The 27,626-nt window shown below is 36.8% G+C and overlaps 1 protein-coding gene across 3 annotated transcripts in view; it reads left to right on the top strand.

Moving 5' to 3' along the window:
- ITFG1 (integrin alpha FG-GAP repeat containing 1) overlaps positions 1-21,115 on the top strand; it is a 259,186-nt gene extending 238,071 nt beyond the window's left edge. The window contains exons 15-19 of one of the 3 annotated variants that reach the window (XM_058527742.1): positions 691-933; positions 13,398-13,522; positions 14,563-14,645; positions 17,843-17,960; positions 20,709-21,115. In XM_058527742.1, coding sequence (XP_058383725.1) covers positions 691-933; positions 13,398-13,522; positions 14,563-14,645; positions 17,843-17,960; positions 20,709-20,768 — 629 coding nt within the window. In that variant the 3' untranslated portion in view covers positions 20,769-21,115. The remainder of the gene's footprint in view (positions 1-690; positions 934-13,397; positions 13,523-14,562; positions 14,646-17,842; positions 17,961-20,708) is intronic. The other 2 variants (XM_058527744.1, XR_009216412.1) reach the window with 2 other exon arrangements.
- Positions 21,116-27,626: the final 6,511 nt, after the last annotated feature.

Below are 27,626 nucleotides of genomic sequence, written 5' to 3'. Positions count from 1 at the left end.
CAAGCCCCGCCGCCCACAGGTCCACACACACAGTCAACACAGTCCTGCCCCGTGTGCGCGCCCCGACCCCCCGAAGTGGACCCAATCTCTCCACGGCGGGAACCCCACACACTCCACCACCCTGGCTGAGCTGGATTAAATCAGTGCTCTAGTGGGTGGGGCAGACCTGGGCTAGCAGGCCCCAGGGAGAACTCCAACGGCGTCTGTGTCAGCACACCCACACCAGGCCACAACAATGGCCGCCGCCAATGTCCCAGTCCCTGGAGAGGTCTCACCTTTCACCGAGAGGCACTCAGAGCCTATCAGGTGAGTCTCCTTTCACCAAAGCACTATGCACCTTTCTTTCCGGTGATTTTAGGTTGCTTTCTGAAATGAGTGCGTTTGCGTGTGGGCCCTTTAAGAGCTGGTTTTAATTTCTTTGTGAACCAGCTTTTCTGAGGGTACTCCCCAATGTTTTAGTAGCAGGCAAAGTCAGATATTATGCCACTCGTCTCGATTGTGCTGGGTCCACAAAATGCCCACAGTGGGGTCGCTCCCCAGCTCAGGGCCCCACTCCTCCAGGGAGGGCTGCGTACCTTTGGGCTGCTCCCAGGCGGCTCTGAAGCTGGTGGCTTGTGAAGGCGGCGTTTTTCCTCTCCAGAAGGGAGTTTCTGCCTCTTCTACCTCAATTAGGATTGTGCTTTGTTGCAGGAGTTCCTCTTATCCAGTTTTCAGTTCTGTCTTGGGTAATTTTTCCACAAGTAGTTGTAAATTGGCTGTGTCCGCGGGAGGAGGTGAGTTCAGAGTCTGCCTATGCCGCCATCTTGACTTCGTTCCCACAGGGAGAAACTTTTAATGACCCGAGTGGAAGACCAGACACAGAAGCATATCCCTCCCAGCACGGTGATGATCATGGCGAAAGCAAAAAGCTTGTTTGCAATGTTGAAAGAAAAGGTTGGATCCTACTACAACATTGAATTCACTGCTAGGCCTAGGTGGTTTAAATGATTCAAAAATTGTTATTCATTACATAATGTGCAAGTGAGTGGTGAGTCTGCAAGTGCTGATGTGAAGGCAGCTGAAAAATTTTTTGAAATTCTAGGTAAGCTGATTGTGGAGGAAAATTACCTGCCAGAGCTGTTATGGATGAAACCTCCCTATTCTAGAAACAGGTGCCTGAAAGGACTTTCATCCTTAAGAAGGCCAAAGCAATGCCAGGCTTCAAGGCTTTTAAGGACAGGATAACAATAACAATCTAGCTTGGGGGCAATGTTGCAGGCTGCAAATTGAAACTCTGTGTGATCTGGCACAGTGAGAACCCCAGGGCCTTCAAGCATATGAAGGACCACACACCGCCAGTGTACTACAGGGGCAATAAGAAGTCATGGATGACCCAGCTCCTCTTCCAAGATGTCCTCCATGGCATCTTGGAATTGCCATGCCATGAAATGGAGAAGTACTATTTGGAGAAAAACATACCTTTCAAGATTTTGCTTATTGTTGATAATGCTCCCAGACATCCTCCTCTTTTTGGTGATCTTCATTCCAATATCAAAGTGGTGTTTCTCCCTCCAAATACCACCTCTTTCATCCAACCAATGGATCAAGGAGTTACAGCAGATTTTAAGGCCTACTACCTGGAGGACCTTTGCCCAGGCTACTGCTGCAACTGAGGAAGACACTGAGAAGACACTAATGCAATTCTTGAAGGATTACAACATCTGTGACTACATTAAGAACCTTGCTTGGGCTTGGGGTATGAATGGCATCTGGAAGAAGACATTCAGGAGGTTCATCCATAACTTCAAAAGATTTACCAAGGATGAGGAGTTGCAAAAATCAACATGGCTGTGGTTGAGATGGCAAACAACTTTAACCTAGGTGTGGATGAGGATGACATTGAAGAGCTCCTTACTTTGGTTTTTGAGAGATTGACTAATGAGGAGTTGTTGGAACTGGAACAGGAACTGAGGAAGGCACTGATGCAATTTTGGAAGGATTACAACATCTATGACTGCATCAAGAACCTTGCTTGGGCTTGGGGTGATGTCACCAAGGACTGTATGAATGGCATCTAGAAGAAGACACTCAAGAGGTTTGTCCATGACTCCAAAGGGCTTGCCAAGGATGAGGAGGTTGCAAAAGTCAACAAGACTGTGGTTGAGATGGCAAACAACTTTAAGCTGGGTGTGGGTAAGGATGACATTGAAGAGCTCCTAGAGGTGGTTCCTGAGGAACTGACTAATGAGGACTTTTTGGAACTGAAACAGGAACACATAGCTGAAGAAGAGGTAAGAGAAAAGGAAACTGCAGGAGAAGAAAAAGAAGCCCCAAGAAAATTCACAGTGAAAGGTTTAGCAGAAGCTTTTGCAGACCTCAACAAGCTCCTTAAAAAGTTTGAAGGCATAGCTCTCCAACACTGAAAGGTTTCCATCAATAGAGAGGAATGTTCATGCTACATATCTGCTTACAAGCAATTTGATGATGAAAAACAGAAACAAACCAAGAAAACCACCATGAAGAGTGACACCTACTCAAGAAGAGCCTCAGGCAGGTCCTTCAGGAGGTGTTCCATGTTACCACAGGAGACGACAGCTCCGTGCATGTCACTGCCCCTGAAGACCTTCTAGGGGGACAAGATGTGGAGGTGGTAGACAGTGATATTGATGATCCTGACCCTGTGTAGGCCTAGGGTAATGCGTGTTTGTTTCTTAATTTTTAACAAAAAAAGTTTAAAAGTGAAAAACAATAAAAAATTTTAAAAACAGAAAAAAGCTTATAGAATAAGGATATAAAGAAAGAAAATACTTTTGTACAGCTGTACAATGTGTTTGTGTTTTAAGCTAAATGTTATTACAAAAGAGTCAAAAAGTTTAAAAAATTAAAAAGTTTATTAAGTAAAAACGTTGCAGTAAGCCAAGGTTAACTTATTATTACAGAAAGAAAAATAGTTTTTATAAATGTAATGTAGCCCTAGTGTATATTGTTTATAAAGTCTACAGTAGTATTCAACAATGTCCTAGGCCTTCACATCACTCACCATCACTCACTGACTCACCCAGAGCAACTTCCAGTCCTGCATGCTCCATTCGTGGTAAGTGCCCTATACAGGCATCCCATTTTTTATCTTTTTTTTTTCTTTTTTTGTGAAGAAGATCAGCCCTGAGCTAACATCCAATGCCAATCCTCCTCTTTTTTGCTGAGGAAGATTGGCCCTGGGCTAACATCCGTGCCCACCTTCTCTACTTTACATGGGGCACCTCCACAGCATGACTTGGCAAGCAGTGCATTGATACCCATCCAGGATCCACACCTGCGAACCCCGGGCTGCCGAAGCGGATTGCGCACTTAACTGCTGCACCACCGGGCTGGCCCCCATTTTTTATCTTTTATATTGTACTTTTACTGTACCTTTTCTATGTTTAGATATACAGATACTTACCATTGTGTTACAACTGCCTACAGTATTCCGTGTAGTAACATGCTGTACAGGTTGGTAGCCTAGGAGGAATAGGCTCTACCATACAGCCTAGGTGTGTAGTAGGCTATCCCATCCAGGTTTGTGTAAGCGCACTCTACGATGTTCGCACAGCAACAAAATCACCTAATGACACATTACCCAGAACGTATCCCCGTCGTGATACATGACTGTATAACAAGTGCTTAATATCTATGGAATAAACAAACTAATTAATCACAAACACAGTAAGTCATTAGTGAGAATCCACTTACACCAGAAACTAGATTTTCCCAAAGTCCAAGTAAAATGATGTGCCTTAGTCATGTAAGCCAGAGAAAGATTTTTACCATCAAGCAAAAAACAACTGCTTTATTTCTTTTTTTCTACGTGCATAGCCATCCGTTTAATTTAAATTAACAAATTTTAAAACAAAAACAAAAAGAAGCTATGATTTAGTAAATGTTTTAATTGCCGTGACTATAGCCTAAAAGGTATCGAAATTTTAAAATTAAATATCAGGATTTTTGTTCTTCTCAGTCAAAATTTCTTTTGCCTTCTCCTCACCTTTCAAATCTATTTTGTCCTCTCTTTTTTCTCACTTCTAAATTCTGGTGTCAGATTACAATGTGCTATTGGGAAGTACAGGTTAGCCTGTTGACAACAAGTAGCCTTTTCACAATTACTGTGTTCTGTATATAGGAATTAGCTGTCTCTCCCTATGGCTGGCTAAACACTTCAGCAATGAATTTAAATGTTAAAGATGATCACTGTTTTAATACATTTTATCACTTGCTATCTTTGGCTACTATTCTATCTTAGTTGATTTTTTATTGTTAAAAAAGTGGTCACTGGGGGCCGGCCCCGTGGCGTAGCGGTTAAGTGCATGCACTCTGCTGCTGGTGTCCCGGGTTCGGATCCCTGGCACGCACCGAGGCACCGCTTGTCCAGCCATGTGGCAGCATCCCATGTAAAGTAGAGGAAGATAAGCACAGATGTTTGCCCAGGGCCAGTCTTCCGCAGCAACAATGAGGAGGATTGGCATGGATGTTAGCTCAGGGCTGATCTTCCTCACAAAAAAAAAAAAAAAAAAGTGGTCACTGGTATATTACCAGAAATCATCCTAGTATAACAGCTATGATATTTTATATTATCCAGACTATTCAGGGCATTGGGGGTCTCAAATCAAATCAAATATTTTGATAAGAAGCCACTAAGGTCACTTTATATTTTTAATTGATTTCCACAAAATTAGAATACATATATTTAGCATCTAACATACAGATTCTTTTCTGTAAAGTTTGCATGTAAGTTGTTTGAAACTTGGAACACTTTTTAAATATCAGGAAAAGGATTATATTATCAGAGTAGACCCTAAACACCAATTTAATTGCTAGACTTTTTCTGGCTAGAGTATCTGATTTGATAAACATTTACAATGAGCCTTATCATATTAGATAACACAGATTACCCGAGGTTGACATTTAGGTACAAAAGACTGTGATAATTGTTAGAGCTTGGAAGATTTTAATAGTTGTATCAGAAACTTACTCTGGCAGCAATTAAAACAGACTAGCAGCAAAGGAAAGCAAGTGATAATGTATTTTTAAATTTTTAATTTTATCATTTATCCAAACCTTTTTAATCCATTGATTTTAATAGAATCCTAATCACTCTTGATAACTTCATGAGAAAAAAATATATCAGTAACGTGGAACAGTCTCGTTCTCCATTCCTTTGCCTTGCTAGGAAGAGAGATCATGTATCGGTCACCTAGTGAGCAAAGAACACATTGATTAAGGGAACATCTCTCCCTTACAGTGAAAAGACTCACGGCAGACATGACAATATACCAGAAGCATGAGTCTTTTAGGCAGTTATAAAATTGGAAACAGACTATTAAACAGTACACGCCAGTTAGTAAGAGGAAACACTACTGACCAAATCAGTTTTATATCGGAGTCCCTATATAATGAAATATAGTTAATATCAAATCTATTGATGAACATATTTTTCTTTCAAAGTCTTAACTTTTTCTTAACCTCTACCACTCATGTTATTATCCAGCTTAACACCCTCAAATTTCCAAATCCCCTCACAGAGAAACAAACATTGTCCCCTAGGTGATATTCTCATATTGTTTTCTTAAAGGAAAATATAATTTAATACACATACCACGAACAAAAGCATGATGATGTTTCTTTTAGCATCCCCCCACAATCAGAATAGTCTTAAATTTTTCACTGCCAGTTATGACCCTTTTAACTATCGGGAATGAGCCAGAGAACCTGAGCTTATTCTGGTGTAGGTCAAGGACTAGTCCATATCCAGAGCATTGTCTTTTTCATAATCATATCCTGTTTGGATATAACTGGATTAAAGTCTTCCTCAGCAAGTTGGTGCCCATCATAGAAGAGCAGCAAGATAAACCAGCCTCATCTCCCAAAAGAATTGCTTAATTCTTAATTCTATCTCACTCCATATAAAAAAAATTAACTCAAAATGGATCAATGACCTAAATATAAGAGCTAAAACTATAAAACTCTTAGAAGAAAATATAGGGGTATATCTTCATTTTCTCGGATTTGCCAATGGATTCTCAAATTTGATGCCATAAGCACTAGTAACAAAAGAAAAAATAGTTTGGACTTCTTAAAAAAATTAATGCTTTTTGTGCATTAAAGAACATTTTCCAGAAAGTGAAAAGGCAACTGCACAGAATGGGAGAAAAAATTTGGACATCTTATCTCTGATAGAATTCTAGTATCCAGAATATATAACGAACTTTTACAACTCAACAACAAAAACAAACAATTCAATTTAAAAATGAGCAAAGGACATTTCTCCAAAGAAGATACAAAAATGGCCAGTAAGTACATAAAAAGATGTTCAGCATCATTATTCATCAAGGAAATGCGAAATCAAAACCACAGAGTTACCACTTCACAACGGCTCACATGGCTTTAATGAAAAAAATAGAAATAACAAGTGTCAGTGAGGGTGTCAAGAAATAAGAACTCTCATACATTGCTGATGAGAATGTAAAATGGTGCAGCTGCAGCCACTGTGAAAAAAAGTATGACAGTTGCTCAAAAAATTAAACATAGAATTACCATATGATCCAGCAGTTCCACTTCAGGGTATATACCCAAAATAATTGAAAGCAGAGTCTCAAAGTGATATTTGTAAATCCATGCTCATAGGAGCATTACTCATAATAGCCAAAAGGTAGAATCAACCCAAATGTCTATCAATGGATGAATGGATAAACAAATCAAAGTATATACATACAAGGAATATCAGTCACCCATAAAAAGGAATGACGCACTGATACTTGCTACACCTTATATGAACCTTGAAAACATTATGCTAACTGAAAGAAGCCAGACACAAATGTTCACATCATGGATGATTCCTTTTATGTGATAACATGTAAAAAACATGTAAAATAGATAAGTCCATAGAGACTGACAGCAGATTAGAGGTTACTGGGGAGAAGGGAATGGGGAGTGATTACTTGATGGGTTTGGGGTGTCTCTGTGCTGTGATGAAAATGTTTGGAAACTAGAGAGAGCTGGTGGTTGCAAAACATTGTGAATATACTAAAGGCTGCCTAATTTTATACTTGAAATGGTTAATTGTACATTATATGAATTTCACCTAAAAAATAATGATAGAATGGAGTGAAATGAGTGCTTTCATTGAAAACTAGTGAAAATGTAAAGTAGTACAACCTCTTTTTAGAAATCAGGTTTTCTTTTGTATGTCATTATCCAGGTGTCCCAACACGATTAGTTGAAGAGACTATTCTTTCATCCAAGGAATGGTCTCCCTACTCCTTGACCCAGTATTCCATATCTGGTATGTAAGGAAATAATCCAGGGGCAGACAAATATTGATAATAGAGATGTTCACTAAGGCATTATTTGTAATATTGAAAGATTAAGAAAAATCCTTAATATCCAACAGTATATGATTAATTTTTTAAATGATGATATAAGAGGATATTATGTAGGCAATAAAATTATGTTTTTGATAATGTCTGTGTAGATATCGTTTTAGAAAAATAACCTTAAAAAGTATATGTAATAATATGTCTTTGAACTGTGTTATCCTTGGTTTTCCCTTAATGGGATTTCAGTGTTGCAATAATATTTCTTTCTGCTTACATATTTTTAAAGAGTTTTAATGACATGAGAAAATACTCAAAAAATAATACTGAGTGAAAAGCAATAATACTAAAGTATGCTAACGTGTTTATTTGTGCATGCACATGCCTAGGAAAAAAATTACATGATTAAAAGTATGCTAAAAGGGCCGGCCCCGTGGCTTAGCGGTTAAGTGTGCACGCTCCGCTGCTGGCGGCCCGGGTTTGGATCGCGGGCACGCACCGACGCACCGCTTCTCCTGCCATGCTGAGGCCGCGTCCCACATACAGCAACTAGAAGGCTGTGTGACTATGACATACAGCTATCTACTGGGTCTTTGGGGGGAAAAAAAAAGGAGGAGGATTGGCAATAGATGTTAGCTCAGAGCCGGTCTTCCTCAGCAAAAGGAGGAGGATTAGCAGGGATGTTAGCTCAAGGCTGATCTTCCTCACACACAAAAAAATAAAAGTAAAAATAAAAAAAATAAACGTATGCTAAAATATAATAATTATGTCTTCATTTTGATATTTGGATAATTTTATTTTCCTTATTTTTAATAGTTTTAGGTTTTCTTGTTAAACATACAATTTTAATTTGGAATTTATGTTCTATGATCTTAATAGACTACTGCTGATAATTGTTCTTATTTTGGTTCTTTTCAGTCAGGTAATTATAGGAAAATAGTTTGTAAGTCTAGTTGAGTGTCTATTAAGTCGGTGTAATGAAATCCATATATATTTAATTTTTAGTTAATCTATGTAATAATAAATTTTATGTTAATAAAGACAGCTAACATGTATTGAGTATTTACTGTGTGGGACACTCTTCTTTTAAGCATTATCATTCAGTCAGCATAACTCCATGAGGTGGACTAATTCTACAGCCCATGCAATTCACTATATTGCTTTATAATTTCACATACATTAATTTTTTTTTAATGCCTATTTAAAAATTCCTGTCTTATTAATGTAAGAACTACATAAAAATCAGATATATATGCTTCCCAATAATTTCATATTTCTGGGTAACATTAGTGATGTTTAGCAGAGTCCCACTGAATATTATAATATTTAGATATTAATTAACCTTGTCATTTAAATGTTCAGTATAATTATGTGGCAAATACCTAGCAAATATATACACTCTTTAAAAGTGAACCATAATAGAGAGAGATTGACTTTTGGAATGCCAGTGTGAGGACTTCATGAACCTGCTCTACCAAAAAACAACAACAACAAAAATACTGGCCAAACACTAATATCAACCATTTCAGAACTCTGGAGATTAACCAAAGTCACAGAATGGACTGAGTATCATCTGTCCAAGAGGAACTACTAATCCTCAGTAAGATAACAGGGTCTCTGGCGTTTTACCTTGGGGCTGTTCCCGTCCACCTCCCTTCTTCTGAGAGGTGCAGCAGCCATGGAAGCCAGCAGCCGCACCGTCAGTGCCAGGACTGACCTTTGGAGCTCTGTTAGCATTCCCATCTGCACAGCACTGTCAGGATTTTGTCTAAACTAGCAACTCCCTAGGAAATCTCCGTTCTCAGGATGTTGGGGCTATTTGATTTCACTCAGAGTTCAGCCCAGCAGGGGAAAAAAGGCCTATCCCCAGGGCATTACCGACAAAAACAACAATCTACTGGCAAAGCCTACATACCCAAGCTTATGATTTCGGGTGTAGTGAACAAGAGACTGGCCAAAATATAAAAGGAAGTCCTGAGGAACTAGACAACTGTAGGCAACTTTGAAAAGCTACAGCATATTCTTGGGAATCTAGAAGACTGTGAACATGCCTAGAAAGGAAACTACCGCATTCAAATACTTAGCTCCCTTCTGCCTGACCTGGAGGCCCTGTGTTCTATAAACTGCCTGAAGTTTGAAGGCATGCCTTCACATAAATCCCTTGACAAAGGGTGGAAGACATATAGACAAGATATTTAAGGAAATCTTATGACCAATCGTTGGCTGACCACTAAGTTATACTGACCCAGGTATGCCCCCTAGGAAGCCAGGTGTAGAACAAGGACTTTAAAAATAAGAAAATAAAAGAACTTCGTGGCATTATTTCATAATAATAGAATTCATCCAGGAAATCGATTAGAATTCATAGATTCTATAGTATTCATCTATAGCATTCATCCAGGAAAGTCACTAAACAAATGAGCATCAACAACACCAACAAAGAAAAATCAACAAACCCTTGGGGGGAAATAGGTAGTACCATAGTTGTTATGTTATCTAAGAAGTCCAGTTTTCAACAAAAAATTATAAGACATGCAAGGAAACAGGAAAGTATGCCACATACATATTACAAAAAAAAAAGAAAAAAACAGGAAATGTGCTGGAAGATGTTGGACTAAGTTGACAAAAAGTATAAATCAGCTATTATAAATATGTTGAAAGACCTAAAGGAAACTAGGATTAAAGAATTAAAGGTAAATATGACAACTGTGTCTCACTAAATAGAAAATATAAATAAAGAGATAAAGATTATTTTTAAAATTCAAATAGAAATTCTGAAGTTGAAAAGCAGAGTAACCGAAATGAAAAATTCAGTAGAGGGCTCAACAACAGATTTGAGCCAACAAACGTGAATATAGATCAGTTGAGGGGCCGGCCCCATAGTGTAGCGGTTAAGTGCGCACGCTGTGCTGCTGGCGGCCCAGGTTCAGATCCCGGGTGCACACCGATGCACCACTTGTCAGGCCATGCTGTGGCAGTTAGTGCCCCATATAAAGTGGAGAAAGATAGGCACAGATGTTAGCCCAGGGCCAGTCTTCCTCAGCAAAAAGAGGAGGATTGGCATTGGATGTTAGCTCAGGGCTGGTCCTCCTCACACAAAAAAAAAAAAAAAAGAGGAAGATTGGCATGGATGTTAGCTCAGGGCTGATCTTCCTAACACACACAAAAAAAAGTGAATATAGATCAGTTGAGGGTACACACTCAGATTTACAGAAAGAAAAAAGAAAGGTGAGTAACCTCAGAGACCTGCGGAGCCACCATCAAGCATATCAACATATGCATAAGGAGAGTCTTAAAAGGGAAAGAGAGAAAGAAAGAGGCACAATAGATATCTGAAGAAATAATGGCTGAAACCACTCAAATTTGATGAAAAACATTAATCTGCACATCTGAAAAGCTCAACAAACTCCAAGTAGGATAACCTCAAAGAGATCCACACTGAGACACATAGTCAAACTGTCAAAAAGCAAAGAGAGACACAACTCATCACATACAAGAGAGCCTCAATGAAATTAACAGCTGACTTCTCATCAGAAACCACAGAGGCCAGAAGGGAGTGCTGAAAGAAAAAAACGTCAGATCAAGAATTCTATATGTGGCAAAGCTATCCTTCAAAAATGAAGAATTTTAGACATTCCTAGATAAAGAAAAACAGAGAATTCATTGCTAGCAGACCTGCCCTACAAGAAATACTAAATGGAGCCGTTCAGGCTGAACTGAGAGGACAACTGGACAGAACCTCGAATCTACACCAATAAGTAAAAAACAACAGTAAGACTATAGATATATAAAATATGGTATATGTGTTCTTGTTAGGTAATGCCTCTTATTTCCTATCTGATTTAAAAAACAGCTGCATAAAGTAATAACTAGAAACTTATGTTGATGGGCTGATAATATATGTAAAAATATAATTTGTATAACAATAGCACAAAGTAGGGGGAGCGAAGTTGTCATATGTACTAGGAATTAAGGGTTTTCTTAAGTTAATATGCTAATTGTAATCCCCAGGGCAACCACTAAAAAAATAACAAAAAATATATAATAAAAGAAGCAACTAGGGAATTAAAATCGTATACTAGAAAACATTTAACAAAAGAAAGCAGCAGTGAAAGCACAGAAGAATTAAAAAGGCATAAGATATATAGAAAACCAATAGCAAGTGGCAGGCATAAATCTTACCTTATCAGAAATTACATTAAATGTAAATGGAATAAACACTCCTATCAAAAGGCAGAGAATGGCAGAATGGATAATAAAATATGACCCAACTAGGTGCTATCTACAAGGGACACACTTTAGATTCATAGATACAAATAAGTTGAAAGTAAAAAGACGGGGAAAATTATACCTTGCAAAGAGTAACCAAAAGAGGGCCAGCGTGGCCTTTCTAACGCTGGATAAAACTAGATTTTAAGACAAAAATTGTTACTAGAAACAAAGAAGGACATTTTATAATGATAATAAATAGGTCAATCCATAGGAAGATGTAACAGCTATAAAGAAATATGCATCTAACAACAGAGCCTCCAAAATAACGTGAAGAATTGAGGAGAGAAATCAATAATTCAACAATAAATAATTGAAGACTTTAATACCTCATTTTCAGTAATGGATCTAACAACTAGGCAGAAGATAAAAAGGAAAGAAAAAATGACACTATAAACAAACTAAACCTAACAGACATGTAGAGAACACGCTACCCAACAACAGCAGAATAAGCATTCTTCTCAAGCACACATGAGCATTCTCCAGGATAGACCATATGCCAGGTCAGAAAACAAGCCTCAGTAAATTTCAAAGGATTGAAATCATCCCAAGTATGTTCCCCAACTATCATGCGATGATATTAGAAATCAGTAATAATTTGGACATTCACAAGTATTGGAAATTAAAGAACACACTCTTAAAAAACCAAGGGGTCAAAGAAGAAATCACAAGGGAAACTAGAAAATACTTTAGGTGAATGAAAACAAAAACACAATATACCAAAATGTATGGGATGCAGCTAAAGCAGTTCTTAGAGGGAAATTTACTGCTGTAAATGGCTATGTTCAGGAATAGGAACAATCTGAAATCAATAACCTAATCTTCCACCTTAAGAAACTAGAAAAAGAAAAGCAAACTATGCCCAAAACAAGCAGAAGGAAGGAAATAATGAGAGGAAATAAGTAGGGAATGGAAAAACAGAGAGAAAACCTATTAAGCCAAAAGATTTTTTTTTAAGATTAACAAAATTTTACAAACCTTTCGACTAACCAAGAAGAGGAGGAGACTCAAATTACTAGAATCCAGAATGAAAGAGGAGACTGCTACCAACCTTACAGATATAAAAAGGAAGCTGCACAAATTGGCAACAAGCACGTGACAAGAAGCTCAGCATCATTGGTCATTAGGTAAATGCAAACAAAAGCCACAATTAGATACCAGTTCACAACCACTAAAATGGCTCTGATCAAAAAGACACAGTGCTAGCAAGGATGTGGAAAAATTGGAACCCTCATACATTACTGGTGGGAGTATAGAATGGTGCAGCCATTTTAGAAAACCTAAGTTGACACAAAAACTTGTGTATGTTCAACTGTTCACAGCAGCATTATTCATAAAAAGACCATCCATTGCATGATTGCATTTATATGAATCTCCAGAATAGACAAATCTGTAGAGAAGGTAGATTAGTGGTTACCTACAGCTGGAAGGGTAGGGGTTAGAAACAGGAGTAACTGCTAATGGGTATAGGGTTTCTTTTTTGGGCAATGAAAATGTTCTAAAGTTTGATTGTGATTATGGCTCAGCAACTTTTTGAATATACTCAAAACCACTTAACTGTACACTTTAAATGGGTGATGTTTATGGTATATGAATTATATCTCAATAAAGCTGTTTTCTTTAAAAAGCGAATCACTTATATTAATGAACTGGACATTTAATTTCACATTTTTATCCTTAATAAGTTCTAGCACATACATTTTTTAACATTTTTATCATTTTAATATTTGATGAAAGCACTGTTTCCAAAGATGTCTTCTTTTCTTTTTCTGTTTTTTTTTTTTTTTTTAATAAATTTAGCTGGACAACTCAGCCAGTCGGCATATTTGGCTCTCCAACTACCGTACAATGTACTTGGTTTAGGTCGAAGTGCAAATTTTCTTGATCATCTTTATGTTGGTATTCCCCGTCCATCTGGAGAGAGGGTGAGTAAATTCAATTGAATTCAAATTCAAATAACAGTAGTCCCCCCCTTATCTGCAGTTTCACTCCATGGCTTTAGTTACTCGAGGTCAACTGTGGTCCAGAGCAGATCAGCCGCCTCCTGACGTATAGTCAGAAGGTCAGTAGTAGCCTAACACTACACTAGGTCACAGTGCATACGTCATTCACCTCACCTCAGCTCTTCACGTAGGGATTTTATCATCTCACATAATCACAAGGAGAAGGGTGAGTACAGTTCAGTAAGTTATTTTGAGAGAGAGAGAACACATTCACATAACTTTTATTACAGTATATTGTTATAATTGTTCATTGTATTATTAGTTTTGTTGTTAATCTCTTACTGTGTCTAATTTATAAATTAAACTTTATCACAGGTATGTATGTATAGGAAAAAACATAGTATATATAGAGTTCAAGGCTATCCACCGTGTCATCCACTGGGGGTCTTGGAACATATCTCCCACAGATAAGGGGGGACTACTGTAATTCAATTTTTTTAATGCCCTTTAAAGAATAAAAAAAAATGATTGGTAGTGACCTATCCAAGCCTATCTTACATAGAGCACATCATAATTTGAAGATATAGTTTTCCACCACCTATCCCATAAATCTCACGACTTCTTATCCTTCTTTCCTGCTTTTTCTCCGTATCATTTTCACCATCTAACATACTATAAATTATTTGTTTTATTGTCAGACTCCCCCCTTCACTTGAATTTTAGCTCCAAGCAACATTTGTACAAAGCACTTTGCACAGTGCCTGCTACATAACTGTTCAGTCAATATTTGTTGAATTAATGAATCCCTGAGACAGAAATATAATCCTTCCCTGAAAAGATCAAAAAATTTTTGCCAACAGGGTCAGGGCCCTATTTTGGACTTAATATACATAAATTTAGCTTAATCCATACCTAGGATTTCAATTAATCAGAGAGGACTTAAGCTTTTTCCTTATTTATTTAGAATAAGAATTGTTTTTAGAGCGTACTGGATGTAAAATGTTCTTAAATTCTTTTTCTAGTCTATACGAAAACAAGAGTGGACTGCAATCATTCCCAATTCCCAGCTAATTGTCATTCCGTATCCTCACAATGTTCCTCGAAGGTATGTCCTTGCTTGAACTGAATTTGGTAGAAGTACTGTCAACTCTGAGTCATAGATACAGTTACATCTTTTGAAAACCCTTATTCCTGCTGTGTTCCCATGAGTGCCATCACTTAATTCGCTTAAAGCAAACTTTAACATACCTACACAAAAGGTCCCTGACATTTTTCATGAAGAACAAATTAAACCTTAGTGGAAAAACAACAGGTTAACTAATTAGGGGTTTATACACTTATACATACTCTGCTTAAATAAACTGGTCTTCAGTTTACTAGCTATAAATTCTAAAATTTCAGGATGCTGAATATTTTACTAAGCATCGATCTTTTTAATAAATGCTTTGAGAAGTGGTATATATCCCACAGTGGTTAGGCACAAATTTTGGAGTCAAACAGATCTAGGCTAGAAACTCAGATCCACTGCTGACCAGCTGAGATTGGGAGCTAGCCCTTTGTCCTGAGGGTCAATTTCTGCATCTGTAGAATAGGAGATAAAATACTGCATTATAAGGATGAGGATGAAATACAGTGCCCAGCATATAGAAAGTTTTCAGTGAATGGTAGGTATTTTTATGCTTATTAACAGAATATATTCCTTTCATAATATAGCATTTAACTCTAAATCTTTATCTTTGTTCTTTTTCTTCAAATTACTAGATTGAGTCCATCTTTTTAAAAGAATAGGTGATGAAGATACTTACTGACATTTAAAATCATTGGGAAGAATATAACTTGTTCTTAAGGCTAGTCTGATGTCAATATGAAAAAATAACCAAAGAGAAACAGTTTAATGTATCTATGACTCTGTAACCAGTGGGGTCCTGATTGTTACATTTCTTCTCAAAACACAGGCTGTAGATGGGATGTATTCAATAGTTTGCTAGAATCAGCTCAAGCCACCTCATGAGCTGACTGAGTGTATCTCTTTCCAACTCTCTTCAGTGAGTTCACATTAAAATCAGCTATGATGGGAGTATTTATACCATGAAAATTGGCAAGTGCCAGTCAGGGGTTTTTTTGCCCCCCAGAGAGCCAGTTTACCAGCACACCACTGTATGTATTTTATGGTGGATTTATGGGCTTTACAACCCAACTACTTAAGAAAACAACTTTATTAAGCATTGTGCTCATTATGCTGGAAGTAAGATAACATCAGTAGAAACAGTTATAGTCTGAGTTCACATTTTTTTAATGAGTCTGTATTGTGTGTTTGTTAGTTTTCTATACATGAAATTTATAATAAAACTAGAAAATCTGCATCATGAGTAAGAAATTATATAAATTATGGTACTTCTATATGGAGCAATATCATGACATAGAACAATATCTTAAAATAGGTGGTAAGCAAAAGACAATAAAAGGAAAATGCATTGAATATGTATAATAAGCACCCATTTTTTATTTTAAAAAGAAAATATCTATGCATATGTTTATATATGTATAAAGTATCTCTGGAAGAATATGCAAGAAACTGATAAGATGACTGCTTCTGAGTAAGAAACTGAGGACTGGCCTTTTGTCCAATTTTTTCCTCATCAAATTCCTATATTCATGGGTTTTTTAAATTAATTTAAAAAGTAGAACCACCAAAAAAATCTCATGAAAGAACTTTTTTTAAGTATGAAGTAAGGTACTGAGAATGCTAACCTCAACTAATTAACAGTATTTGTTTTCTTACTCTTGAATTTCTGGAAAATTCTGTTATAGCTTTCTTCTATAATCTCAACATTTTTCATGCTTTTGTTGCTTTTTCTGAAGAAATATTCTTCTTTTTTTTAATAATTTTATTTATTTTTTTTTTTTTTCCCCCAAAGCCCCAGTAAATAGTTGTATGTCATAGCTGCACATCCTTCTAGTTGCTGTATGTGGGACGCGGCCTCAGCATGGCCGGAGAAGCGGTGCGTTGGTGTGCGCCCGGGATCCGAACCCGGGCCACCAGCAGTGGAGCGCGCGCACTTAACCGCTAAGCCACGGGGCCGGCCCACTGAAGAAATATTCTTTTCAAATTTATGCACATAATAAAACCCAAATTGATTTTAGTTTGAGGTGTATTTTGAGATCTATTGACTAGAGGTTAATTTATGGAACAATAAATTTTAATTATCCCAAAATAAGTCAATTTGCTTGTTGCTACTTGCTATTCATCAGAATCATCTTACCTTTATTAAACTTTTAAAATGAAAATATATCCATTATCTATTTTCAGGGAGAACAAAAAGTTCTTTGTGTATGACCACCTGCAGTGTCGGTGACACATACCTCAGTTTTAGGCTTTTCAAGGTTTTCATGAGCTATATTATATGGACTGTTTTAGAAAAAGAGCTGATGATATTTATGCTAAAGTCTGTATATTGCCATTAACATTGAGGGACTAAAAGTGATTTTGTAAGAAGTCTCACATCACTGTAGTATGTAAACCCTACAACATAACAAAGAAATGGTAGAAGTTTTGCACAAGCCATCTATCTACACCCACTTGGACATATGGTTGTTTTAGTTGGTCAAAATACATATGTGAACCAGGGTAAAAAATAAGCCGATACAGAAATCTTATCGAAATCATGTGACTGCATAACCTTAGAGTTCAACGTTTCAAATTCAGCAAGTCAATCAAGATGTAAAAACAATGTCTATTATCCAAAGTACCCTTGATAAGTTTGCCTAAGAATAATTCTCACAGGATCAATGAAAAATACTGAAGCGTCTCATCAAAAATTCTATTCTATTTCAGTTCTCTGAGTAAAATCTGAACTCTGCAGGATCAATATTCTTAGCCCTATCTAAATTTAATTGCTTTTGGGCCGGCCCCATGGCTTAGCGGTTAAGTGCACGAGCTCCGCTGCTGGCAGCCCAGGTTCGGATCCCGGGCGTGCACCGACGAACCGCTTCTCTGGCCATGCTGAGGCCGTGTCCCACGTACAGCAACTGAAAGGATGTGCAGCTATGACATACAACTGTCTACTGGGGCTTTGGGGGAAAATAAATAAATAAATAAATAAATAAAATCTTTAAAAAATAAATAAATAAATTTAATTGCTTTTGTTTTATTTATAATGAATAGATAGATGGGTAAATGAATTAATGAATGAATTGACTGATTCTTTGATTTAATAAGCTGTTTTGCTTTTTGATCTCAGTAGAATTTTGTTATTTTTAAGTTAAAATGTGTAATTTTAATTCTTCTGTTTTCTTCTACAGCTGGAGTGCCAAACTCTATCTTACACCAAGTAACATTGTTCTGCTTACTGCTATAGCTCTCATCGGTGTCTGTGTTTTCATCTTGGCAATAATTGGCATTTTACATTGGCAAGAAAAGGTTTGTTCATTTAAATGAAACATTAGCTTTGGTTAATTTATAATAGTAATATATTGCTCTTTAAAAAACCATATTTTAAACTTTCTTCACATGACTCAGATTTTCTGATTTTTCAAATTCTGTCTATAATGTCATCTTATTGATAATTTCTTTTATCCTCTTAAGTTATTAAAGTCTCTTAGCAATTCATACAAATCATAGGAGAAGACTATTTTAAAACTTTGATGTTGTTCAATAGTAATAATGTGATCACCCAAAAGTTACCAGGTATTGAGAATAACTTAGAAACAATTTCATAATGGCTTTAAAAATAATTTTTTTAAATGAGCCTCTGTTCATCTACTTACAGAGCCATGGACACTTTTTTCCAGGAATAACAGCTTTCTCTTTATAAAGAATTAGAACACAGAGAGGTTAAATGATTTTCTCAAGGTTTAGGTTGGAAGTAACAACTAAAGTAATAAACATCTTTTCCATCTTTTAAGTATTCTTTGCACTAAACTAAACAGATTTCTGTTCTGTAGTGTAATACCCTAAATAATAATTAAAAACAAAACTCCAAAAATGTAGATTTTCTATACAATGTTTATGAGAAAAAAAGAAGCTATTACATAAATTTATTAGCAGTTATATATAAATTGAAAAAGCCAACTTGTATTTGTATATGAATATATATTAAGGACATAACTAGCAGGTTCCAACAATGTGCCCCAGAAAAGGCTTCTTTGTATCACAAAAGTGTTTTCTTTTTTTACACTTACTCTCTTTGGATTGTCATGCCCATCATAATCATTTTTTGTTAACTAAAATTACCATCTGTTTTATCTCAGCTGTTTTAACTTATGAAAAAGAGAACATGTTAATTGTCCTGATAAATGTTCATAGGTTTGTCCCTCAAAAAAAATCACTCCTGTACATATCAAAAATGATAATGTAAAGCTACATATTCAGTTAATTTTAGGATTGCAACTTAAGAGGTGAGATCAAGGGTGACCCTATGTACTTCTGTAGAGAAGTGTCAGAACACAGTCTGAAATATTACACAGCTCTAGACCTATGAAGGAAAGGAAATTAATTTCATTCTTTTCTCAAGAGATCTGATTACGGGATAAACGCTGTGGACCTAACAGTAATGCTGCAGTGGCTAACAATTAAACGTTTTATGTACAGATGTGGATTTGACCACATAGACTGCCCCTGCAGCACTGTGGCTCTCCTGTCTCTTCAACCACTTCTCTTTCACCTGCACTGGCTGCTCCTCTCTGCCGTTTCCTACCCAGAGTGTCTGCCCTAGGCCTTCTTCTTTCTACACTTTCTCTGCCAGTTCCATCTAAAATCCTGGCTTCAGGTCTTACCTCAAATGTCTGCAGCCCTCCTCTCTCTGTAAAGGTCTCTTCCCCCATTTCCAGGGACATCTCTACCTGGATCACTTACAAGCACCTTAAACCAGTACAGTCATGTGTCCCTTAATGACAGGGATACATTCTGAGGGATGCGTCATTAGGCGATTTCGCTGTTGTGTGAACATCATAGAGTGTACTTACACAAACCTAGATGGTATAGCCTACTACACACCCAGGCTATATGGTACTAATCTTATGGCACCACCGTCATATATGTGGTCCATCATTGACCGAAACGTCATTATGGGGTGCGTGACTGTACTCTAAAGCTTTGTCTCACTTCTTTCCTACTTATCTACAGGATTTGATCAGTTGCCCTATTGATTCTGCCTCCATAAGAATCTCTGCAGCTGACTCCACTTCTGCATTCCTACTACCAATGCTTTAGTTCAGCTCCTTGTGATGTCCTACCTGATCTCCCTGATTCCATTCTCTTCCCTTTCCACTCCATTTATCACATTGCTGCTGGATTACTCATCAGTAAGTTTAGCCTTAATCATGTCACTCCTCTGCTCAGAAACCTCTGGTGACTACCTGCTGCCTAGTAAGTGTCAACTGCCCAGCCTAGCCTTCATGGTCCTTCCATGTGACTCCACCCTGTACCTTTCCAACCTTGTTTCTTACCAGTTGCTTTGACACATGCCCTGCTCCTGCCAGACTTCCCAGGATTTCTCCTCTTCTACCCCCAGCTTGGAATGAATGCCCCTGCCCCCATTTCCATAAAGACTATCTTTTCAAAGCTTTCCCTTTCCCCACCCCAACCTAGAAGTAATCTCTCTCTCAGAATATTGGTAACATTTTTCACTTTTTTATCCTGAAACCCACTTATTCAGTATGTTTTGCTTTGTCCTTTCTAGGTTTTAAGTTCCTTGAGAACAAGATACAAATCAGGTTTTTTTAATCCCTCAAAATACCAAACACAGTACTTTGCTGGTAGCAGAGGGTCAATAAATATCTGCTAAATCAATGAGTTAACCCAAAAATAATGTACTTTAATATAATTAGTTTATATTCATTTAGTAACATCAGTGTTAAGAATGGGAAAAATCTAATTGTTGATTCCATCCTTATAGAATCTAAAGTTTACTCCTACTTTCAAATAAATAATAAATGATAACAAAGTAAGGAACATTTCTGGTTGGTTTTTAAATTCAATTTAGTGGATCATTAATTATAAAATAGCTACTGTAAACTACAAAAATATTTCATAAGATTATTGCATAATAAAATCACACCTTATATCTAATTGCTGATGGCTTTTTTTTTAATCACTTTATATTTCAGAAATGAGTCTTTTCTTGTCATTCTCCTATCATTTATAAACTAGTCTAAAATTCTTTTTCAGAAAGCAGATGATAGAGAAAAACGACAAGAAGCCCATCGGTTTCATTTTGATGCCATGTGACTAGCCTTTACTATTACATAAAGGCAATGGAACAGCTATTCACTTGATTAATTGAAATACTAAATTTGGACTATAGAAGAAAATAGGAGATTTTGAATATTATTTATAAATGATGCATCTCTTGGTGATTATTGGAAAGTGTTCAAATAAACATGGTCTGAATGTGTCACAAGATCTTTTTTTAAAGCACTTTTTATACAGTAATTTGGGTTCTTTATTCAATTGTGCTGTACATTTTTGTTTCTTTGTGGAATGTGTTGCATGTACTCAGGTGTTTATGTATTTATAATCTTATTAGAATAATGATGATGGGAAAAGACATGTGTAAATAAAAATATTTAAATGAGCAGGTCTTTTGTGTTCCACTTGGTCTTGCTTCTTATTCTAACGATGCAAATTATACTTTTGTGAATGTGTCACAGTTAAAGTTACTAACTCATCTTCATCATAGCAGGTCAGGGGTCTCTCACTGATGGCATACCAACCTAGTGACTGAGTCCTCCAGCTTTGGAATTGCAGTCAGACAGATCTGCCTTAAGCTTCTGGTTCCACCACTTACAAGCTGTTTGAACTTAGCTAGCTAATTGCTTACCCTCTGTAAGCCTCTGTTTTCTTGTTTATAAACAGAGCTAATACTACTACTCACCCGAGTTATTGTAAACATTAAATGGGATGATGTATGTCGAGTGCTTAGCTTGGTGCCTAGCACAGAGTAAGTGCTCAATAAGTGGTAGTTGTCATTATTACTACTTTAGATAATTTTTTTTTTCAGAAGTCTACAACTAATTATCAAAGTATATAGACTCAATAGAATTTTATTTTCAAGCATGAGGAAATCATATCCTTTGGAAACCTAAATTCTTGGTGGTTGACATCTTATATAAAGATTTATTACTTGTTCATAACTACACATTATAGTACCCTCTAAGAATTAATGTGCCCTAAAATCTTTCATTTGAACACTAATCCTTATGTGGTAATGAAGAGCATTTGATTTCTTGAAAGGAAACTACTTTGGATAGCATTTGGAAATACAAATCTTCAATCACATTTCCATTCTCAGAAGCTTGTAGGAGTCTATAATTTACATTCAGACCTCAATGCAAATTTTTGTGAACTTCACCTCGCCAAAAAGTTACTTTAAGACTTAATTTATGGGCCAGCCCCATGGCTTAGCAGTTAAGTGCGCGCGCTCCGCTACTGGCGGCCGGGGTTCAGATCCCGGGCGTGCACTGACGCACCGCTTCTCCGGCCATGCTGAGGCCACGTCCCACATACAGCAACTAGAAGGATGTGCAACTATGACATACAACTATCTACTGGGGCTTTGGGGAAAAAAAGGAGGAGGATTGGCAATAGATGTTAGCTCAGAGCCGGTCTTCCTCAGCAAAAAGAGGAGGATTAGCATGGATGTTGGCTCAGGGCTGATCTTCCTCACCAAAAAAAAAAAAGACTTAATCTAAGATCAGGAAAAAAGTTTATATATATCAGTGTTAATAATTTTCTAATATGCAAATAGACGTGATAGCTATAAAATACAAAAACTTATCTGAAAACAATTTTGTTCTTCATGTGATTTTGTTTCTTTACAGTTCACTGAGAATTGCATGTGTATAAGTGGTTTACTTTGTGTATCTAAGCATGTTAATATGTCTTCTTAATAAATATTCTGTATCGAAACAAAGTATTTTGGTGAGTCTGTAATTATTTTGGAGCATGAAGACACCTCAGAGGTTATAAGGTCGAAATCACTTCTCTGGACTGTGAGACAGAGGTAAAGTGACTCACCACTGCCTCCTTGTGAGCGGGGCAAGATAGGAGTCTCTGACCCCCGTACTCAGTTCAAGTCACTCAAGAGTTATCCACCCACACAGCGTGCCAGTTCCACACTGTCCCTAAAGACAGTTAGGCTTAGTATGTATCAGTTGATATAGCATGAGTTTTAAAACTCACTTGGAGGGGCCGGCCCGGTGGCGCAAGCGGTTAAGTGCGCGCGCTCCGCTGCGGCGGCCCGGGGTTCGCTGGTTCGGATCCCGGGCGGGCACCGATGCACTGCTTGGTAAGCCATGCTGTGGCGGCATCCCATATAAAGTGGAGGAAGATAGGCACCGATGTTAGCCCAGGGCCGTCTTCCTCAGCAAAAAAAAAAAAAAAAAAGGAGGAGGATTGGCGGATGTTAGCTCAGGGCTGATCTCCTCACAAAAAAAAAAAAAAAAAAAAAAAGATTAAAACTCACTTGGAGTCAGGGTCTTCGAGGAATAGTGCTGTAGGCAAATAAAACGTTAATGACAATTAAAAATACAATCAGTGACATTATACTATGTTTCTGTATCTTGATGCCAACCTCCAGATGCAACATCAGTGTCATTTTTTAAGGGGCAACAGATGAAAAATGTGTCACAACATTGAGAATCAAATACAAAGACCTTTATATTAATTTTGAATATTTTAGTGGAAAAAGCACAGGCCTTTGAGGTCAGACAGATCTGGATTCAGAGCCTCTCTCATTGTGTTACTTTTAGTCACTTTACTTCTTTGAGCTTTGGTTTCTTCCTCTGTAAAAGAAGGACAGTGAGTGATACTTTCCTTAAAGGACTGTTTTGAGTCTTAAATGGCAATATAAGGTGCTTGATAAGTGCTGGTTCTTTTCTTCCCTCCCATTTCCCATTGCAGTGACAAACAATAACTTAACAGTTTCTGACCTTCTTCTACCGATCTATACTTCTATAATCCTTCTTTGGGAAACAAGGAGGACTAATTAAGACGGTAAAAATTACAGTATTTGTAAATACTATAAATACATTGTTAACACCATTTATTTGGACTAGCCTTTTATATTTCTCCATCTACCAGCCAAAAAACTTTATATATTCTCAGAAACTTAATTCCCAAAATAGTTTCTCACTCCTAGAGGGCCTCAAGATTAAAGGTAACAACTTTTAAACATACTTTCCTCACCATCCCACTCTTGGTAAGGAAAGGTAAGGGCCTGTTATGGGCAGAGATACCTCGAGATTCACCCTCAGATTTTACAAATCTGTGAAGAGCATCTCTACTCACGGGCAGTGGTTACTAAACCATCAAAGGGAAAAAGATCTTGGCTTCATAGATAGCTTTTTCACCCAGAGAAATGCTATAGCAAAATGTTTCAAGATATAGGAAAAATAAGATCACTAAGAGTACATAATAAATCTTAGATTTCTACAAGGGTCCAGTGGATTGATAATGGTAATTGCAAGAGAAAAATGAGTTTTATTCCATGTTTTAAAAAATAATTTTCCTTTTGTTCTTTAGAAGACCTCTAAGAAATAATAAAAGTCAGGAAATATTAATCCTTACAAATAGCTAGAACTACTCAAAAAAGAAACTCAAAAACTTCTTAAATTGTGTCCAACAGACCCTGATGGTATCCCGAGGATTAAGCTAGGACACTTAAGGGCTAACTCCTCAGTATAAAGGTGAACTGAAAGTTAACCAGCCCTTGTGATAACTTGCAGCCCGGCCTTACATCACCTGGCTAGTTATCTTCAAAGACTAATAAAATAGATAATAGATTAGGGAGTGCTCTTGATCAACACATGCAGAGAGGAAAGGAAGATTGGGCAGAGAGAAATCGAGTTGTGATCCATTCTCAGTGGAATGCTTCATACAACCCTACGGTGAGTTTTGAGATAGGATGAGCTCTCCTATCTCCTAACCTGTCTCAAGTTAGGGTAAGAAGGCTAGGCCCATATACCCCCACATTAATCAATTATTGGCTACCAGCTGCCGCGAGAGCCTCTATCAAGAAAAAGAAAACAGCCACAAATAACCAGTATCAGAAATGAAAAAGGAGAGATAACTACAGATAATGTATGTATTAAAACAAAAATAGGAAGACGTTAACAATTTTATACCAATGAATTTGCAAGTTTAGCAAAATAGACCAATGCTGTTAATGTGGTGTCCAGATCCTCCTTCAAGAATAAAGGATTTATCCTAATTTCTGCGAGTCCCTTCAGTAGTCAGCTGTCAACCCCCTTTGGGGACTGTGTCAACTGAAGAAAGCAGACTCACTCAAGATCACTCTGCTGTTCTTGACATAAAAATCCTAAATGTGTATAAAATAGGTACATAAAGCAAAAACAGACATGTGAGGAGAAACAGACACACCCCCACTTTAGGTTGGAAATGTCAACACTCCTCTACAGTGACTGATAGAAAAAGTAGACAGACAATCACAAAGCTTAGAGATGACCTGAAAAACACTATCAATCAACCTAACCTAATGGATATTTATAAAGCACTCCAACCAACAACAGCAAAATACAGAGTCTTCTTAGGTGTAGATGGAGCATTCACCAAGACAGGTCATATTCTGGACCATAAAACAAACCTCACCAAATTCAAGAAAACAGAAATCATACAAAGATTTTCAGACTAAAATGGAACTAAACTAGAACGATACCTGGAAAATACCCAAATATTTGGAAATTAATGTACTTTTAAATAACGTTGGGGTCAATGAGCAAGTCTCAAAGGGAACTTAAAAATATTTTTAACCAAATAAAAATAACAATACAACATAAAATTTGTAGGAGACAGAAAGCAGTTTTTAGAGGGAAATTTATAGCATTAAATGCATATATTAACAAAGAAGATCTAAAATCAGTAACCTAAGCATTTACCTTAATCAACTAGAAAAAAAGATCACCTTAAATCTAAAGCAAACAAGACAGAAAGAAATGATTAGAGGAGAAATCAATGAAATAAAAAGGTGGTTCTTTGGGGGCCAGCCAGGTGGCGCAGCAGTTAAGTGCTCGCGCTCCGCTGCAGCGGCCTGAGGGTTCGCAGGTTCAGATCCCAGGCGTGCACCAACGCACCACTTGTCAGGCCATGCTGTGGCAGCATCCCATATAAAGTAGAGGAAGATGGACACGGATGTTAGCCCAGGGCCAATCTTCCTCAGCAAAAAGAGGAGGATTGGCATCGATGTAGCTCAGGGCTGATCTTCCTCACAAAAAAAAAAAAAAAAAAAAGGTGGTTCTGTGAAAAAGATCCATAATATAGATATACCTCTAACCAAGCTGACCAGGAAAGAAAAAGAATAGACATAAATAACCAATGTAACGAACGAAAGAGAAGACATCATTACTGATCCGACAGACATTAAAGGGATAATAAAGGAGTACTATGAACAAATCTATGCCCATGAATTCAATAAATTAGATAAAATGGATCAATTCCTTAAAAGATACAAACTACCAAAACTCACTGAAAAATAAATCAATAAACCCTATCTATGTTTAAAAGTTAAATTTTTATCTTAAAAAACAAACGTTCCACCAAAGAAAACTCAATGGAACAGATGGTTTCACTGGCAAATTTTACTAACACTTAAGGAAGAAATAATACATACTCTATACAGTGTCTTGCAGAAAAAGAAGAGGAAGGAATACTTCACAACTCCTTTTATAAGGTCAGTATTTCCCTAATACCAAAACCAGACAGTGACATTACAAGAAAATAAAACTACAGGCCAATATCCCTTATAACATAGATGCAAAAATCCTCAACAAAACATTAGCAAATTGTATCCAGAAAGATATAAAAAGATAATATATCAGGATCAAGTGGGTTCCAGCTCAGAATGCAAGACTAGTTCACTATCCATAGGAAAAAAAAGTAATATAATTCACCATATTAATAAATCAAGAAAACCATCTTACCTCTCAATAGACACAGAAAGGTAATTTGACAAAATCTAACATCATTCCTGATTTAAAAAAAAAAATTCTAAGCAAACTATGAATAGAACTTCCTTAACCTAATAAAGAGCATTTACAAAAAATCTACAGCTAACAACATACTTAATGGTGACAGACTGAATGCTTTCTCCCTAAGATTAGGTACAAGGCAAGGATGTCCTCTCCCACTGATACTCTTCAACATAGTACTGCAAGTCTTAACTAGAGTAAGAAGCCAAGAAAATAAAATAAAAGGCAAACAGATTCGGAAGTAAGAAATAAAACTGTCCCTATTAGTAGATGACATTTAGTCTAGGAAATTCCCAAGAATTTATACACACACACACACACACACACACACACACACACACAAAAAAAAAAACTCCTAGAACTAAGTGAATTCAGCAAGTTCAGCAGGATACAAGGTCAATACAAAAAAAAAATCATATTTCTATGTAAATGCAATGAGCAATTGGAAATTGAAAATTTTTAAACTACCATTTAAAATAGATCCAAAAAATGAAATTCTTATGTAGAAATATAACAAAACATGCACAAGATCTGTATGCTGAAAACTACAAAATGCTGATGACAGAACTCAAGGAAGACTTAAATGTAAAGACACTGTGTTCATGGATTGGACGATTCAACCTAGTCAAGATGTCAAAACTGCCCAAAGTGATCTATAGATTTCATACCATCCCTACCAAAATCCCAGCAGTATTTTTTGTGGACATAGACAAGATTATTGTAAAATGTATATGAAAGAGTGAAGGAAGTAGAATAGCTTAAATTAATTTTGAAAAAGAAGGCAAAGTTGGAGGAATCAAACTCCCTGATTTTAAGACTTATTATAAAGCTATAGTAATCAAGATAGTGTGATATTGACAAAAAGATAAACACATAGATCAATGCAACAAAATAGAGTCCAGAGAAAAACTCATACCAATAAAGCTATTTGATTTTTGACAAAAGTATAAAAGTGATTCAGTGGAAGATGGTCTTTTCAACAAATAGTGTTAGAACAGTTGGTCATCCATATGCAAAGGAAAAAAAAAAAGAACCTTGACCTAAACCTCATACCTTATACAATAATTAACTCAAAATGGATCATAAATTTATTTATTTTTTA

This window comes from Diceros bicornis, chromosome 32 (genome assembly GCF_020826845.1).
Source record: "Diceros bicornis minor isolate mBicDic1 chromosome 32, mDicBic1.mat.cur, whole genome shotgun sequence".
Taxonomy (NCBI): domain Eukaryota; kingdom Metazoa; phylum Chordata; class Mammalia; order Perissodactyla; family Rhinocerotidae; genus Diceros; species Diceros bicornis.
This window is presented reverse-complemented; position numbering and strand designations above follow the sequence as displayed.